This window comes from Oncorhynchus masou, chromosome 18, assembly GCF_036934945.1.
Source record: "Oncorhynchus masou masou isolate Uvic2021 chromosome 18, UVic_Omas_1.1, whole genome shotgun sequence".
NCBI lineage: Eukaryota > Metazoa > Chordata > Actinopteri > Salmoniformes > Salmonidae > Oncorhynchus > Oncorhynchus masou.
This window is the reverse complement of record NC_088229.1, coordinates 27,911,643-27,930,861: the sequence shown is the minus strand read 5'-3', so window position 1 is coordinate 27,930,861 and position 19,219 is coordinate 27,911,643. Positions and strand designations below refer to the sequence as shown.

The 19,219-nt window shown below is 41.3% G+C and overlaps 1 protein-coding gene across 2 annotated transcripts; it reads left to right on the top strand.

The window, feature by feature from the left end:
• Positions 1-1,519: 1,519 nt before the first annotated feature.
• LOC135504331 (zinc finger and BTB domain-containing protein 17-like) lies at positions 1,520-19,209 on the top strand. 2 transcript variants are annotated; one of them, XM_064922801.1, is made up of 15 exons: positions 1,520-1,698; positions 2,820-3,025; positions 9,815-9,994; positions 10,201-10,524; positions 10,609-10,695; positions 10,879-11,117; positions 12,129-12,271; positions 12,558-12,858; positions 13,649-13,736; positions 14,022-14,138; positions 14,536-14,656; positions 14,736-14,866; positions 15,689-15,961; positions 16,159-16,248; positions 16,336-19,209. In XM_064922801.1, the coding sequence occupies exons 2-15, from the start codon at positions 2,821-2,823 to the stop codon at positions 16,776-16,778; spliced, it is 2,742 nt and encodes a 913-aa protein (XP_064778873.1). In that variant the 5' UTR covers positions 1,520-1,698; position 2,820; the 3' UTR covers positions 16,779-19,209. The 2 variants fall into 2 exon arrangements, with proteins under 2 accessions (XP_064778873.1, XP_064778872.1); XM_064922800.1 differs by having other exon boundaries at positions 1,520-1,709.
• The last annotated feature ends 10 nt before the right edge of the window (positions 19,210-19,219 follow it).

The following is a 19,219-nucleotide window of genomic DNA, read 5'->3' as shown; positions in this document are numbered from 1 at the left end:
TTCCTTGAATTGACAGTAGTTAGCCTACTTTGTTCTTATGTTTTCCAACAGTTATCACACATGGGGTTGAAAAATTCCTGGAACTTTCAATAAACTCTCTGGTTTTCCAGAAAACCATTTTGCTTCCGTAATCACACATCACCTCCATGTGTGTGCACACCCTATCCCATCCATCAATAAAGTAATGCTTCTGCTATTGAACTCTACAGTACTGCTACCATACCAGTATTGTACATTGTAATAGTTCTGTGAGTAGTTGATTGATAAATGATTTCCTATTTTGAGAATATAAACTGTTGTGTACATCAATGTATGGTGTTTGTCATGGCTCAGAAGATCGAGACCAGTGACAGAAAGAAAAAACAGGTTAAAAAGTGCAAAGAAATGCCAATCACTACATTTCTCACTTACCCCTATCAAACATTTACACCAGAGCTGTCCATTATTTTAGCACGTCATTATGACCATTAGAAGCACATACTATAAAGGTTTAGGGCAGCACAAAGTAGTTGTGAGAGTAGTAAAATAAGTTTATCACTGTGTTGAGAATGAGACAACCTATAGGGAGGAGGTCAGAGACCTCGCCCCCATTCTCATCAACGTGGCTGTAGTGGAGCAGGTTGAGAGCTTCAAGTTCCTTGGTGTCCACATCACCAACAAACTAACATGGTCCAAGCACACCAAGACAGTCATGAAGAGGGCACGACAGAACCTATTCCCCCTCAGGAGACTGAAAAGATATGGCATGGGTCCTCAGAACATCAAAAGGTTCTACAGCTGCACCATCAACAGCATCCTGACAGGTTGCATGACTGCCTGGTATGGCAACTGCTCGGCCCCCATCCGCTAGGCACTACAGAGGGTAGTGCGTACGGCCCAGTACATCCCTGGGATCAAGCTTCCTGCCATCCAGGGAAGGCCCTAAAAATCCAGCCACTCTAGTCATAGACTGTTCTCTCTGCTTCTGCACGGCAAGCGGTACCGGAGCGCCAAGTCTAGGTCCAAGAGGCTCCTAAACAGCTTCTACCCATAGCTTCTAAGCCGTAAGACTCCTGAACAGCTAATCAAAGGGCTACCCAGACTATTTGCATTGTCCCCTCCATGCTACTCTCAGTTATTATCTATTCATAGCCACTTTAATAACTCTACCTACATGTACATAATTACCTCAATTACCTTGACACCAGTGCCCCTTGCACATTGGCACATTTACTCTGTACCGGTACCCCCTGTATGTAGCCCTGCTATTGTTATTTACTGCTGCTCTTTAATTATTTGTTATTCTTATCTCTGCCTTTTGGGGGGATTTTCTTAAAACTGCATTGTTGGTTAAGGGCTTGTAAGTAAGCATTTCACTTTAAGGTCTACACCTGTTGTATTCGGCGCACGTGACAAATAACATTTGATTTGAACCACATTGGAAGCATCCTGAGTACGATCAGGCATAGCGCGCCATCGCGTGGTCATTTTAAACACCATTCCATACGCAGGAATAAAACTGCGCGTGCGCAATATGTAAACTATCCACCCGGCCACTATCAATCGATCAGAGAGTGGAAGATGGGGGTAAATCGAGTCTGTGGGGCTAGATCGATCACCGAAAAACTCGATTGAAGGAATTCAACGGATTGTGTTAAAATAGTACAAAACAACACCATAACAAGCGTTTGGAGCGGGGAATTCAGCGATCATCAAGAGGTATTTTGAATGTACGTCTTTTGAAAGATGGTGCATGCTTAAAGCACACAAAGAGGCTCTAAGGACGGGCAGAACGAAAGGCCCCAAAACATGTATGTCTAGGCAGGCTAAATTAATCCCGGATAGGGAATGTAGAAGGATATAGTATTCGTAATCAATCCGCTGCATCGTCAACCTAACAAAAATGCAAGATGTTCCTTGAAAACGACCAACATTATGTCTCGTCGATTATTAAGCTAGGACTCTGATATTAATAATCGGGAGGCCATATAGGTGGTATAGGCCAACTCTTTTGATAAATTGAATTTTGCATTGCTATAAATTGAATATTTTAACATCTTTATCTATAAAACAATCCCATATCTTGTGAGCACCGATGATTAGGTTGTCAGGCTATGTCAAATTATTAAATTGCATGTCATAAATCACCCAGGAATACAACTAGCTGTAGGTGATTATACTGTATCATCATATTAGTCACATTTGAAGTGAGAATCCCCTCCAGTCATGGCTTTTTACATTTCCAAACATTTTGATAAGTTTGACAGTGGTAATATGTTACCTCATCTGATTGACTAAATCCAACACAACCCATATTTACTCAGTGGTGTAAAGTACTTCAGTAAAAATATTTGAAGATACTAATTAAGTCGCTTTTTGGGGTGTCTGTACTTTACTATTCATATTTTTGACAACTTTTACTTCAATACATTCCCAAACAAAAATATGTACTTTTTACTCCATACATTTTCTCTGACAGCCAAAAGTACCTGTTACTTTTTGAATGTTTAGCATCCGTGGTCATCCTTACTGCCTTTGATCTGGTGGACTCACTAAACACATGCTTTGTTTGTTAATGATGTCTGAGGGTTGGAGCATGCCCCTGTCTATCCGTATATGCAAAAAAAGCAAGAAAATGATGCTGTCTGGTTTGCTTTATATAAGAAATGTGACATTATTAACTTCTGACACTATATTTGATAGTATATTTAAAACCAAATACTTTTACTCAAGTATTTTACTGGGTGACTTTTACTTGAGTCATTTTCGATTAAAGCATCTATACTTTTACTCAAGTATGACAATTGGGTACTTTTTCCACCACTGCCCACTCTCACCAGGATGGACTTTCCCTGGCACAGTGGCAAGGTTTTGGAACAGCTCAACCACCAGCGCCAGCTGGGACTGCTGTGTGACTGTACCTTCGTGGTGGACGGGGTGGACTTCAAGGCCCACAAGGCTGTGCTCGCTGCCTGCAGCGCCTACTTCCACACCCTCTTTCTGGACCAGAAGGATGTGGTGCATCTGGACATCAGCAATGCAGCAGGTACATCCGACTGGGTACAAACTGGTTGAATCAACGTAAACATTTGAGAGTGAAATTTCAACCACCGGATTATGTCATCATGGTGACTTAATTTCAACACAGACAAATCTTGTTTCAAATTTTTTATTTGTACTTTTAAAACGATGTAATATTATCAACATTATACTTTTTTATTTAACTAGGCAAGTCAGATAAGAACATTCTTACTTACAGGACAGCCTGGGAACAGTGGGTTAACTGCCTTCTTCAGGGGCAGAATGACCTTGTCAGCTCAGGGATTCGATCTAGCAACCTTTCGGTTACTGGCCCAATGCTCTAACCACTAGGCTACCTGCCACCCCAATATAAGAAAAAAATACAATTGGCTGGTCAGCACCTCCTACTGGAGAATAGATCTATCTACAGCTATCATTTGGTCTCCCATCCAATGTTTTAACCAAGCCCAGCTTAGCTATATTAATTATTTGTCAATGACTATTACCAATGTGCTGTCGTGAGAATGATTGTTGAGAGATTGTTGAGAGATCTCCACTTAAAAACGACACTGATTCGCTTTTGCTCTTGAAGTCATTCCAAAGGGTAGATTTAACAGAGCAAATTAAATGTGATCATATATTATCAGTCATCAATGATGCTATTTATCCCTACAGTATATAACATTTGCTAAGTCATTAACAGCAATTGAACCCAGAATTCAGCTAAAAATAGACAATAAAATAGGACTGGTTGATTTCAAATGTAATGATATTTAATAATATTAAATTGTGTTTGGTTGTGAACGCAACCAAATATCAACATTTGAAGGAGATAATTTGAAGGAGACAGTTTAATCTGTGCCACTGACTTAGTCTTGCTCAGGGTTGGGGAGTAACGGATTCCATGTCATCCATTACATATGTTAAAAAGAAAAATGCTATTGCAACCACTTTGCAATACGGAATTGAGACCAAAAGCTTAAGAGAAGTTTCAAGTGTTTAATACCATGGATACAGTCAGCTGAGTGCATACATTTAGAAAACTCACAACACATGTTATACTCTTCCCTTGTAGGTATCACATGTCACCTCCCCAGCTATACATTTTATGACCCCAATGAGTTTCCCTCTGGTTCCCTTGTGGAATGTCCATGGTTCTCTCTTTGTTTAGCCAGATGTCAGAATCACACACAGTCCATCATCTGTTCTGGGCCTGACCCTGCTCTCTGATCCTAGGCAGTTTCCTCTTATCTGATTAGGTCAACATTTCTAAATTAGCATATACACAGTTTCATGGCCTAAACTCCATTAATACTCACAGTAATCATTCACTAAACAGGATACAAACAAACTACAGTTTCATTTGAAACATGTTACATTTTAATAGACATATAAGGGATTACAAAAAAAATGGTAACTGGAATCCGTTACCAGCTAAAATATTGTAATCCGATTACTGATACTTTTGAAAAACTAGGTGATTACTTTGAGGATTACTTTTAAATGCAGAAAGTATGTTTGTGGAAAGCTTAATCTTTGTCACTTCTGTTTTCTCAATGACGTTTAAATCAGCATAGAAAAGAGGCGCAAATGTAAGTTAGTTCCACCTGAGCGAGTCTGACCACAAGTCAGAGAACACTATAATGACACACCAAATGGGTTTGATGGATCGCGGGAAAAGAGCAGGAATAGGCTTTTGTAGGCTACAGTCCAAGCAATGTCTTCCAATGGTGCGGCTGCTGTCTGCATCCAAAGATTATCCAACGTGAATAAACACTTGGAGGTAAGGGTGACAGCAGTGTAGTCTATGGCGATACAGATATCACTTATTATTGATATCTACATGGCGCATTGATGTGAATTACACTGCTGCTCTCTCATTTAGCTATTTGCTCCTTACGGATTGTGGTTGTTGTGTGGATGGCTGTTCACAAATCTAAATGTGTATTTAAAGTAGGGTTGCACATTTTGGGGAATATTCAGAGGTGGAAACTTTCCATGGGAATATATGGGAATTAACAGAAATATATTGAAATTAATATTAATTTAAATGTAAATGTTTTTTACATTGGATATATTTACCATATCATATGGGGACAGAAACATAAACATTTTATCATATCATAAGTAGACATAATTGCAAATGATTAAATCCTTCCAATAGAAAAAAATAATAAGAATTAGTTACGAATTTAATTAAATTAGTTGACTCTTCACATGGGATGATTTCACTGAACAACAAAAGAAAGGGAATATTGAATGATCCCCAATGATCCATCGCATCTCCCAAAAACGTTTTCAACATACATCTGTAAAATGATAGTCTAAAAACTAAAGCTTTGGTTGTCTTCCTCTCAGGCTTTCATGTCTTCTCCCTGGACCTGCTCAATGTCCACCTCTTGAACATCAGACTCTGAGGCCTCATCTTCACTTTCACTTTCCAATCCTGTTGAGGATAGCTCGTTGTCAGGCTCAAAAAGCCTCAAATTTGCCCGGATGGCCACCAATTTGTCAGCCCTTCTATTAGTCAGCCTGTTGCGTGCTTCGGTGTATGTGTTCCCAAACAAGGACCAGTTGCGCCCTGAGACGGCTGATGTTGGTGGGATTTGGAGGATGATGGAGGTAACATGGGAAAGAGCCTCAGATCCACAAGATCCCTTCCACCAGGTGGCTGATGAGATATGTTGGCACGACTGCCATAATTGCATCTCCATCCCAAAGCACTTGCTTGGAAGTGTACTTCGCAAGACTGCCAAGAACCTTGCTCTTATCCAGGCCAAGGTGGCGAGACACGGTAGTGATGATACCATAGGCCTTGTTGATCTCTGCACCATACAGGATGCTCTTGCCAGCATACTTGGGGTCCAACATGTACGCTGCAGTGTGTATGGGCTTCAGGCAGAAGTCTTCACACTTTTTGATGTATTTCAGAACTGCAGTTTTCTCAGTGAAATGGGCAGGGCATTACGGATTTCTTCTCTTATATCTGCAAGCAGAGTCTGAACATTAGACAGGATGGCATTGTCTCTCTCAAGCCATGCAATGGCTACTGCTATAGGTTTCAGGAGTTTCAGGCTGCTTACCACTCTCTCCCAAAATACATCATCCAGGAGGATCCTCTTGATGGGGCTGTCCATATCGGCAGACTGTGATATGGCCATTTCTTGGAGAGACTCCTTCCCCTCTGGGAGACTGTCAAATATGATGCCAACACCACCCCAACGGGTGTTTCTGGGCAGCTTCAATGTGGTGCTCTTATTCTTCTCACTTTGCTTGGTGAGGTAGATTGCTGCCTAAACTTGATGACCCTTCACATACCTAACCATTTCCTTGGCTCTCTTGTAGAGGGTATCCATTGTTTGCACTGCCATGATGTCCTTAAGGAGCAGATTCAATGCATGAGCAGCACAGCCAATGGGTGTGATGTGAGGGTAGGACTCCTCCACTTTAGACCAAGCAGCCTTCATGTTCGCAGCATTGTCTGTCACCAGTGCAAATACCTTCTGTGTTCCAAGGTCATTGATGACTGCCTTCAGCTCATCTGCAATGTAGAGACCGGTGTGTCTGTTGTCCCCTGTGTTTGTGCTCTTGTAGAATACTGGTTGAGGGGTGGAGATTATGTAGTTAATTATTCCTTGCCCACGAACATTCAACCACCCATCAGAGATGATTACAATACAGTCTGCTTTCTCTATGATTTGCTTGACTTTCACTTGAACTCGGTGGAACTCTGCATCCAGCAAATGAGTAGATAAAGCATGTCTGGTTGGAGGGGTGTATGCTGGGCAAAGAACATTCATAAATCTCTTCCAACACACATTGCCTGTGAGCATCAGAGGTGAACCATTTGCATACACGGCTCAAGCAAGACATTCATCAGCATTTCTCTGACTACGTTCCTCCATTGAGTCAAAAAACTTCTGATTCCAGGAGGACCATGAGCTGTCGCTATCGATAAGGTGTCTGATTCATCATTTTCACCTTGAATAGAAGTAGAGGGACTTTTGTCAGAGGTTGCTTATTGTGAGCGCTAAGGGAACTTTATGCACTTGGCTGATTCTGAAACTTTGTTGCATTCTTCACATATGATTTGGCACAGTATTTGCAAATGTACACATATTTTCTTTCTACATTAGCTGCAGTGAAATGTATCCACACATCAGATAGTGCCCGCTGTAAAGATTATTTAAAAAAGTTGTTTAAAAAACCCCAAATACAATTCCATGTACAGATAGATAGTTAAGCAGTTAGATTAAACAACTTGTTTGTAGGATAAATGTTTTCAATTGAAACATGTATGGAAACAGGTGAATTAACACTCCTCAGTTAGCAGACTCAAGCAAGCTAAAACCCACATGGTAGCAAAAACGAACTTGCAGAAATTGTTAATAAGTTAGAAATGATTTAAACACACTTTGCTGTAGGCTACTATTTACTAGTTAACAAAAAATAATGTATGTCATATATATTCACCCCACCCAGTATTGAAATCAAAACTTTCCAGAATGCATGTAGTCCTTGGCTCAGACAGTGTAGTAGTGTGGGCTCAATAGCATCTCATTAGTGTGCAAGATCTTGAGAATCAGCTGTACATGTGATGGAAGTGTGCACTGCACATGTGATGAAGAATGCACTGTGTATGCAATTCCATTGAATTGGGGATAGTTTATCCAAAATATGCCACAAGACCCTACAATTGCCTTATGTGTATCCCACAAAACGATTCACTGTTATAAGTTAACTTTTTTTGATGAATTTAGGCAAAATTCCCCAAATTCCCATGCTTAACTTCCCATGGAAAATTTCCAGAAATTTTCTGGAAAGTTGTTCGACTCTTTGCAACCCTAATTTGAACTCAATAATGGTTGAATTCAAGAAGTTTAAGCTGCCTATAAATCATTGTTTTTGAAACCAGTGGGACAGCCAGTGAATAATGTGCTCTTGCAACAGCTGCACAGTGCGGATCCCAGCCTATGGAATAAAAGTGGGGCTTTTATTGCTCAATCTAATTCATGCTGATAAAACATTTTAATCCATAGACCTAATGGACACATGTTCAAACTCGCACGCTTTTTATAGATTAAAGGGGCAATCTGTAGTTGATACATATATTTTTGGACTTAGAAATTATATATATATATATATTGTTTGTAGGATAAATGTTTTCAATAAATGTTTTCAATTGAAACATATATATATTGATTCTTGAAGAATATAAATTCTAAATGCCTCAGGAGTTTAGTTCAACTGTCACACTCCATGATACCCCAAAATATAAGCTTGTTTTTCGCCAATGTTTATTAACATTGTAAATGTAAACAAGCACTTTGATATCATGGATGGTCAGTCCTTGCATCCATAGCACTGCCTATTAATCTGAGAGGGCCCATCCTTCAGCCTTTTACCAAAACAGAGATGGGGCAACCATTTTATTATTGTTTAATCTATTGATTTGCCCTTTAAACAGCTGCATATTATCAAGATATCAAAGTGTCACCAACTAAAAGGTAAACAATAGGCCTATAGCAAATGCAGCATACGGCATTCATTTTTCACATGTAAACAGCACTTTTCGGTAGTGCTCAAAGCATGCCATTCCATGAGCGCCGCATTTATTTTTGAACTTGAATCAATGAGCCCAATCAGTCCTCCATGACAACAAAATCATAAACAACAGAGTTGGGCTGGATAATAAATCTTTAGTTTTGGGATTATGCTCAGGTAAAACAATATGGCTAATTTAGACTTCCATATTTCCACGTCGTATTCTTGAAGATCAAAGGGTATAATATTTATTGGAATGACTGGAATTCTGATAGACTTTGGTTTTTAATGTAAAGATATAATTTAATGGAAATATTATATGTAGTAGAAAGCGTTGGTTTAGAAGAATTCTACATAACCAACCCATAAAGTAAAAATGTACATCGATTTATCCTGCAATAGATGTTGTTCAATTGGTAACATTCATTTTTGTCTTCTTCTAATGCCACTTAAGGGGTAGGTAATCTAAAAGTAACTGCATGTAATCAGATTACATTGCAGAGGTTGGGTAATCCAAAAGTTACATTACTGATTACAGTTTTGGACAGGTAACTAGTAACTGTAACGGATTACATTTAGAAAGTAACCTACCCAACCCTGGTCTTGTTTAGTTCCAGTTTATCTACAAAATAATAATTGATATGTTTGATATCATGCCTCCATCTCAAACAAAAATCGAAGTAAAAAAATTGTGCTAAATTAAATCAAACTTGATTTAAAGTGCATTTAAAGTTTGATTTGATTTATAGTGTTCAAGATAGCATGCATAAGACATTGCAGATCTGTGGAGATCTTCACAATTGCTGTTGTAATCTGTGCAGGATCTTAAACTGCATTGATAATTTGCACCATGTACTTTTAATGTAACCTAACTGCAATCCAGGTCATTTGGTTCTGCTATAAGATGAAGCAAAGTGATATCAAATTCATCTGAACTCTATTTGCTTTACCTTAATATCCAAGACCATGTTGAACATCATGATTGGGGTTCCTAGTGGCACAGCGGTCTAAGGCACTGGATCTCATCTCAGCTTGAGGCGTCACTACAGACACCCTGGTTCGAATCCAGGCTGTATCACAACCGGCTGTGATTGGGAGTCCCATAGGGCGGCGCACAACTGGCCCAGCATCGTCCGGGTTTGGCCGGTGTAGGTCATCATTGTAAATAAGAATTTGTTCTTAACTGACTTGCCTAGTTAAATAAATAAAATAAAATCTGTCTCACAGTCACAGCAGGGCTCATGGATCCATTCCTGTGTGTATTCTGCAGGTCTGGGCCAAGTCCTTGAGTTCATGTACACGGCCAAGCTGAGTCTGAGTTCTCAGAATTTGGAAGATGTGGTGGCAGTGGCCACGTTCCTTCAGATGCAGGAGATAGTCAATGCCTGCTCTGCTTACCAGTCGCTGGCTGTCTCCACAACATCCCAGTCAATACAAGACTTAAATGACAGTGAGTACAGTACAGATCAGTACACAAACATTGGTTATTAGTACACAGAAATATCCATCAATAATTATTATGCTTTCTTTAACAAGCCCACTAATGTTATCCGTCATAGCTTTGCACAGCTGAAGCAAGCACACTGATTTTCTTCAGGAAATGTACATTTTGTGGTTTATATTGCTCTCTCCCATAATCTCTTCCAAACCATAAAGACAAGATTGAGGAAGAAGAGCAGAACATAGAGAATGAGCCATCAGAGACATGGTCACATGACGAGGAGATGCTAAAAACAGCAGATGACGGAGGGTCAAAGGGCGTTCAGGAGGACCCGAACGAGACCACCCCAGACGATGGACAGACCAACAGTAAGACCCCCGACAAACCCAACCCACAGACCCCGGGGAGAGAAAGACCCTCCAAAACCTCCAACTTTGCCGCACCAAGAAAAGCCACAGCAGAGAGAGAGGAGATGGAGAGCCCTACTAAAGATGTGCCTGAGTGTCAAGATGACCACTCGGATGTGGACTACACTCCCAGTCAGTGAATTAGTCTTCATACTTTTCATTGGTGATCTGTATGTTTAATATTGCTGTGCGGATAAAGATGTATTTTGTTCTTAGAGTTTCCATTTAAGTCTGAAGCCGGTATATCTTACATGAGTACCAGGAGAAGGACACGGAGAGCTCCTCATCGCAACCACTCTCGGGGTAAACAAACAGCTTGACTGACCTTCCTACCTAGGAGCAATCACTAATCTGCCATGCTTTCTCCTACCCAATCATGTTAGATCAGTGACTACTTCGAGGAAGGAAAGATGGACGGCTACATTTTCAAAATATTTGACTGCAGTGGGCCACAGTGTCTGATGGTTATACAATTCCTCTTCATAGATAATGACTCCGATGAGGGGAACAGCGCATCAAAGACGATAAATGAAGAAAAAGAGGTTGAAGAGGGTGAGATGGAGGAGGGTGAAGAAGAGGGAGGTGGTGTGGAGGATGAGGAGGAGGATGAGGGAGAAGATGGCCAGGAGACGGAGAGCGGAGAAGAGAGGAAGCAGCTACAGTCGGGTGCCGTCACCGACCGCACCGAGTCACGGTCCTACGGCTCTGTGACGCACAAGTGTGAGGTGAGGACCGTGTGTGTTTGCGTGTGCTAGTTTGAGTGTGTGGTTACTTTGCACACTGCGATTAGAAATGTAAAGGATTGAATGATTTTGGATGACCCATTCCCTATTAGAGGACTTATTGTTTTGAACTGTGTATGTATATTGTCCTTTCAAATGAACCATCATATAGACAAAATTGTCTTCAAAAAGAAAGGAGGACCAAGGCACTCTTCATATAATTAATTAAAATACATTTTGGGATGGAACCAAGATTTATTTTTAACTGACTTGTTTCGGTTGCATGGCCTTTGTCAGGGGGTACGATGATACAAAATTATTTTAAACCAAGCATTTTACAAACAACCCTGATTAGAGGGAATAGTCAGTCATTGGAAAACACCTAGTAAAAAATAATATACACTGAACAAAAATATAAACGCAACATGAAAGTGTTGGTCCCATGTTTCATGTGCAGAAATAAAAGATCCCAGACATTTTCCATAAGCACAAAATCTTTATTTCTCTCAAATTCTGTGCTCAAATTTGTTTACATCCCTGTTCGTGAGCATTTCTCCTTTGCCAAAATAATCCATCCACTTGAAAGGTGTGGCATATCAAGAAGCTGATTAAACAGCATGATCATTACACAAGTGCACCTTGTGCTGTGGACAATAAACAGCCACTCTAAAATGTGTAGTTTTGTCACACAACACAATGCCACAAATGTCTCAAGTTTTGAGGGAACATGGAATTGGCATATTGACTGCATGAATGTCCACCAGAGCTGTTACCAGAAAATGGAATGTTCATTTCTCTAACATAAGCATAGTTTTGGGCTTAATTAATGTATTTCAATTGACATATTTCCTTATATGAACTGTAACACAGTAAAATCTTTGAAATTGTTGCATGTTGCATTTATATTTTTGTTCAGTATACATTCAAAATGGTCTACTAGAGAATATTGCATTCACATTCATGTAATTCGGGTTTGAGCATATCTAACTCACTAAATTGACATGTATTTTCTAGGACTGTGGAAAGAAGTTCACCCACACGGGTAACTTCAAAAGACACATCCGCATTCACACAGGAGAGAAACCTTTCAGCTGCCGTGACTGCCACAAGGCCTTTTCAGATCCGGCTGCCTGCAAGGCTCACGAGAGAACACACAGGTTAGTATCAACCTCCTCACTCATCTCTTTGGCCCAATGCCAAACACATCCCTTAGTGTTCAATAACAACCCTTTGTATGACAGAGACGATACGCATTTGTGCAACACGTCCTCTTGTAAAATAGTTATTCATTGATAATGACAATGATCAAATTGATAGTGAATTAAAAATCAAGACAGTCATAGTAATCACAGTTTCATAGCATCAACATCCCCTCGAACCTCAGCACCAAAGTAAGTAGCTATATCTTACTTAAATATCTTATGTTTCTCTCTCTCTGTGTAGCCCCCTGAAACCCTACTGCTGCTCCTCGTGTGGGAAGAGCTACCGGCAGATCAGCCTGCTCAATCTACACCGGAAAAGGCACACAGGCAAGGCCCGATACAGCTGCAAGGACTGTGGCAAGCTCTTCACCACGTCTGGCAACCTGAAGCGCCACATTCTGGTGCACAGCGGCGAGAAGCCGTATCACTGCAACTACTGCGACCGGGCCTTCTCCGACCCCACCGCTAAGATGCGCCACCTGGAGACCCACGACGCAGACAAGGGCCACAGCTGTCCACACTGTGATAAGCGGTTCAACCAGGTTAGGACCACTTCTTGACCACTACATTGACCAGTATTGGGGATAGTAGGGAGAATTTGACCTGCATGTAAATAGTTGGGAGATGTGTGTGGCAATGTGTTTGAGCAGTGGTGGGAAAAGTACTCAATTGTCATACTTGAGTAAAAATAGATACCTGAAAAGAAAATGACTCAAGTAAAAGTGAAAGTCACCCAGTAAAATACTCTTGAGTCATTATTTATTTTTTAAGTCAAAGTCTCCAGTTTTAAATGTACTTAAGTACAGTGGTGGAAAAAGTACTCAATTGACATACTTGAGTAAAATTAAATGCTCTACATTAAATTCCTTATATTAAGCAAACTCGACAGCGAAAATGTTATTACATGTTTTATTTACAGACAGGGGTACACTCAGACATCATTTACAAACGTGGAATTTGTGTTTAGTGAGTCCACCAGATCAGAGGCAGTAGGGTTGACATTGCGTTATATTGATAGGTGCGTGAATTGGCCAATATTGCTGTCAAAATGTAACAAGTACTTTTGGGTGTCAGGGAAAATGCATGGAAGTAAAAAAATGCATATTGTCTTCAGGAATGTTGTGGAGTAAAAGTCAACATTTTCAAAATATAAATACCCCCAAAAAGTACATACTCCAAAAGTATGCTCTAAAGTATTTAAACTTAGTTACTTTACACCACTGTGTTTGATTTAAGTAGCCCTATTTTGTACAATCCTGTATATAGTCACTCTCTATCCTTGCATTGAAATGTTGAACTGTATCTAACCTGGCTATTCTTCTGTCTGGACAGACTGGGAATCTAAAGGCTCACCTGAAGATCCACATCACAGACGGCCCTCTGAAGTGTAAAGAGTGTGGCAAACAGTTCACCACTTCCGGTAAAACCAGACCAGACATGGACTTCTGAACCTGTATTCATAAAGCATCTCAGAGAGTAGGAGTGCTGATCTAGGATCAGGTACTCACTGTCCATGTAATCTTATTCATTATGATCTAAAAGGCAACACTGGTCCTAATAAAATTACATGGACAGGGAGGGGACCTGAACATAGATCAGTACTCTTACACGCTTTATGAACACAGGCCCTGGTCTCTCGATGTGTTGATATATAACTAGTCTCTGGTCTTCGCATTGATATATAACTGTAGTTTTTGATTCCCAGGGAACCTGAAGAGACACCTGCGCGTGCACAGTGGGGAGAAGCCTTATATCTGTATGCACTGCCAGAGAGCTTTCGCTGACCCAGGGGCACTGCAGAGACACGAGCGCATACACACAGGTAACAGTCCTGGATTTAAAGGAATATGTTCACATTGACCTCTTTCTTTGTATTTTTTATTTATCCTTTATTTAACTAGGCAAGTCAGTTAAAAACAAATTCTTATTTACAATGATGGCCAACCCCTAATCCGGACAACGCTGGGCCAATTGTGCGGCGCTCTATGGGACTCCCAATCACGGCCGGCTGTGATACAGCCTGGAATCAAACCAGGGTCTGTAGTGACGCTTCTAGCACTGAGATGCAGTGCCTTATTCCGCTGCGCCACTCGGGAGCCCAAACATGTGTAGCCAAACATGTGCAAAAAGAACAGGGAATGCCTGTGCATTGCATGATAGGTTGGAGACTGTCATGTAATTGTAGTGTCTGTGTGCATGCTTGTGTGTGGGTCCTGTAGGGGAGAAGCCGTGTCTGTGCCGGATCTGTGGGAAGGGGTTCACCCAGGCCAGTTCACTCATTGCTCATGTCCGCCAGCACACTGGAGAGAAGCCCTATGTCTGCGACCGCTGTGGCAAAAGGTAAACACACACACACAGTATGATCCTATTGATGTAACATAGGGCATCAAGACAAAAAGGGCTCTATCTCCAACTCCAGGTTTGTCCAGTCCAGTCAGCTCGCCAATCACATCCGTCACCATGATAACATCCGGCCACACAAGTGTCATAACTGCAAAAAGGCGTTTGTCAACGTCGGGGACCTCTCCAAGCATATCATCATTCACACAGGTAGGAAGACATGGAATGTACAACAAACTGTGAGTGAGAAAGTAAGGTTCGATGGGAGTAGTGGATATTAATGGATAGTCAAAGAAGTCTATAATATGTCACTATCTTGTGGAATATAGGTATCTTGTGTATATTTATCTAGTTAGGAAAACAAAGCTGTTGGGTATCTGGGCACATTCTTTCACCTCCATCTTTAGTGTGCCTCCAACCTCCTTCCCCTGAGGTATAACATTAACTGCATTAGTCTACATTCCCCCTTCAAGTAATTCTCCCCCACGGGTGGTGTCTGATATCACCTGTGACGAATGTGGTCAAATAACACAAGTGTGTAATCTGGGCACTAATTCGATACAGTTGACAATTACCCACGCTCTAACCGCAGCAGGTAGCCTAGCGGTTAGAGCGTTGGGCCTGCACCCGAAAGGTTGATAGTTTGAATCCCTGAGTCGACAAGGTGAAAAATCTGCTGATCTATCACTTAACCCTAATTGCTCCAGGGTTTCTGTCAATAATAGCTGATCCCTGGCCATGACCCGGTCTCCGAGGGAGCGGGATACACAAGTATAAGCACCCCCTATTAAAAAATAAATAAAATAAAGAGCATTAATCACATTTATTGTCCCCCATGATGAAATTAGGGGGAGGGGGACGGACAGGCTATGGATCTGTACATACGTAAGTCACGTGATATCAGACACCACTGGCCCGATCTTGACTAAACTTACAAAATTACAGTGATTGGCCTAATGGGGATGCTGCGTCATTCTTGGGGGAGGACATGTTTACTGTTGCCTTGTTCTCTTTTTTTTTACCATCCCCTAGGAGAGAAGCCCTTCCTGTGTGACAAGTGCGGTCGCGGGTTCAATCGTGTCGACAATCTACGCTCCCACGTCAAGACCGTCCACCAGGGTAAGGCTGGGATGAAGCGCCTGGTGGTTGCCGGGGGTGACAGTGACGACGGGGGTGACGGGTTCCATGGCGGGTCGGCCTCGGAGATGGACGAAAATGAGATCAACATAGTCACTGTCACCACCGAGGACATCGTCACCCTGGCGACAGAGGCCCTGGCTGGCAGCACTGTGTCCCAGCTGACAGGTCAGATGGAGCGCATGCTGGGTAATGTACTTCAGACGGGTGGGAGATGGGGACTATGCAAGGGATGTGACTGTAAAAGGAATGGGATGAAAGGAAGGTGGCTGTGTAAGAGTCAGAAGGAAATGGACTCAGAACAAAGGGAATAATAAAGAAAATTCTCCTGTCATGTGTTTATATGGGATTCTGTCTGTTTCCAGTGGTGCCTGTGGCTGCATCAGTGTCAGCAGATGAGACGGAGGCTCTGAAAGCTGAGATTGCGAAGGCTGTGGAGAAGGTGCAGGAAGCAGGTGAGACTGGCCACACACAGCTTTGAATAGCTTTTACTATGCATAACTTCTTCATTCATCCTCACTGTCTATCTCCTCTCCCCCCAGACCCCAACACTCAGATCCTGTATGCATGCGACTCTTGCGGTGAGAAGTTCCTGGACGCCAGCTCACTGGCCCAACATGTGCGAATCCACACCGCCCAGGCCCTGGTCATGTTCCAAGCTGACTCTGACTTCTACCATCAGTACACCGCAGCTGCCACCACTGTGGGGGAAGATGTTACCACAACCTGGCAACCCACTTCCGAGCAGGTTATCCAGGGAGGGGAGCTCGTCTTCCACACCCGAGAGGTTGAGGCGGAAGGGGATGAGGTGACTCAGGAGGAGGGAGGAGAAGTGGTGGCCCAAGCTGACCCCCAGCCAGAGGAGGAAGATGAGGCTGTGACAGAAGAAGGACAAGGAGAAGAGATGGAGTGTGGAATGTGCAGTGATGTGGCACTCAAGAATAAGAATAAAATGCAAAGCAGTCAAGTTCTTACTGGGGTCTGACAATACCTCATACGAAGCTGCCAGTCTCTGGGTCTCTCTGAGTCTCTGCATCAGTGACATGAACATCTGTGTCCAAAGTTTGGGAAGAAACCGTTTGGCTTGTTTTTTGGACATTGTATAAAGTTAAATTATATATATATATAAAAAAAGAAGCAAAACACATTGCTATAGGCCTATCTGTGTGTTTTACCATTACCTTGAAAATAAATGTGTTTAGAGTTAAATAAGTTTGTTATTTGGTGTGTTTTTTTATTTTTATGAGGCATGTGGCCCACGATGCACACTGAAATTCTCAATGTGGCAGCCCGGGGAAAATTATTGCCCACCCCCCTGCTGTACAACATTCAAACTGGGGACCATTGAATGCAGGGGTCGGCAACCGGCAACAGTTTTTGGCCCCCCATATATATTTTTTTTATGCAAAATATCCCAAAAGTAATGTCCCAAGAAGGAAGTTACCCCATCTAAATAATGCAAAAGGTATATTAACTTCAATTATTGAAGAGGGCAGGAGACAGTCAACTAAAAAGGTAAGCTGGCAGACAGCTTTGGAGTGCTGAAAAGTGAAGCGGTGGCCTCGACAATCAAAGGTGGACTGCAAATGGTGTTGAAAGTCATTTGAGTAGCCTAATTAATTTCAACAATCGTCTTCATTAGACTTAACAACAAGAGGGCTTTGTTGGCGCCTATGTCTTCCTATTTAAAAAAGAGGTATGCTATCCGATGCCTCAGTTTTAATTAATTAATTGAAATAAGGCTATTGTTTAGGGGCACAATGGGGAAGATGGATTCTAATCTAGATAACTGGCGAAGTGTATTTTGGGTCGTATAAAATAAGAATATAGCTTTTCATGAACAATATATTTTTAAGTTAATGTATTTTATCCAGCTCAACTTCAAGAAAGAACCTGAAAAAATGTTCTTCAAATGCCAGCAAGACACTGGGAAAGCACTGGACACAACCAGACCAAGTCAGTTCAGTGCTCTGAGCATTGTCAATCAGCGGCCACTAAACTAAATCAAATCCAACAGTCACCCACCTAATCCAGACAGCCATTTTTATTTGTAATGTTGTTGTTTTTTTAGTTAACTAGGCAAGTCAGTTAAAGGTAATGGGTGTGAGTTAACACCATCCCTTCAGACTGTCTATGAACAGACAGAGACCGAAGATGAAACTGAGACACGCCAGTCATAATTCTTTAGAATTTGGGGCGGGGCTGTGATCTGGTCTGCTTATTGTTCTTGCCTCGTGGAAAAGTTGCCCTTTTAACAAAATGTCTGGTCAAGGGAGCCTCCTCTGTGGAGCGGGATATTTTTGTTATCCATAATCTTTGGCCTGTCTGATGTTTGTCTCAATCAAATCATTCCAGACCCCTCCCATATACTCCATCCAGAGTTACAGCCTCTCTCCTCAGTCTATGCAGTTCCTCTATGGACAGTTAATAGATTAAGACCCAGTATTCATTCATTAGTATTTGATTTTCTGTTTGTTTCATTAAATAGGAAGTAAGCAGACGAAGCCATGTGGCCATAAAGATGTAAGCCTAATTGGTAAATCTAGGAAGTCTAGATATTGTTACGTATTCGGTACATAATATAGAGAATGCAAACAAATACTGCATTCAACTCATCCGTGCACAATTCAAAGTTGCTTAGGGATCTGACCCCTTTTTTAAATTTTCGCATAAAATGAAATACCCATATCTAACTGCCTGTAGCTCAGGACCTGAAGCAAAGATATGCATATTCTCAATACCATTTGAAAGGAAACACTGAGGTTTGTGGAAATGCGAAATTAATGTAGGAGAATACAACACATTAGATCTGGTAAAAGATAATACAAAGAAAAAAACATGTTTGAAATGAGAAAGGCCAATATGACTTAGGAATATAGCCGCAATTTCGACAGTATATATTCAAAGTTTTAGACTGATCCAATGAACCATTGCATTCTGTTCAAAATGTATCAAGACTGCCCAAATGTGCCTAATTGGTTTATTAATACATTTTGAAGTTCATAATTGTGCACTCAAACAATAGCATGGTATTCTTTCACTGTAATAGGTACTGTAAAGTGGACAGTGCAGTTAGATTACCAAATGTAAGCTTTCTGCCCATATTAGATATGTCTATGTCCTGTGAATATTGGTTACTTACAACCTCATGCTAATCACATTAGCCTACATTAGCTCAACTGTCCGGCAGGGGATACACCGATCCTGTAGAGGTTAATTTGGCTACAATTTGTTCATCAATGTTGATTTAATTAACTTGCTGGTGGTCCAATATGATGCGTCAGCTTGCCTGCCTGTCGATCTATCTGCGACTACAGCTGATTTTTTTCTCAATGCTTTGTGCTGACCAGTGTTCCTACAGAATGCCTTCTTGTTATGCTATTAATGTACTTGAAGATAAAACTCTGGGAAACCTTTAAAAATAAC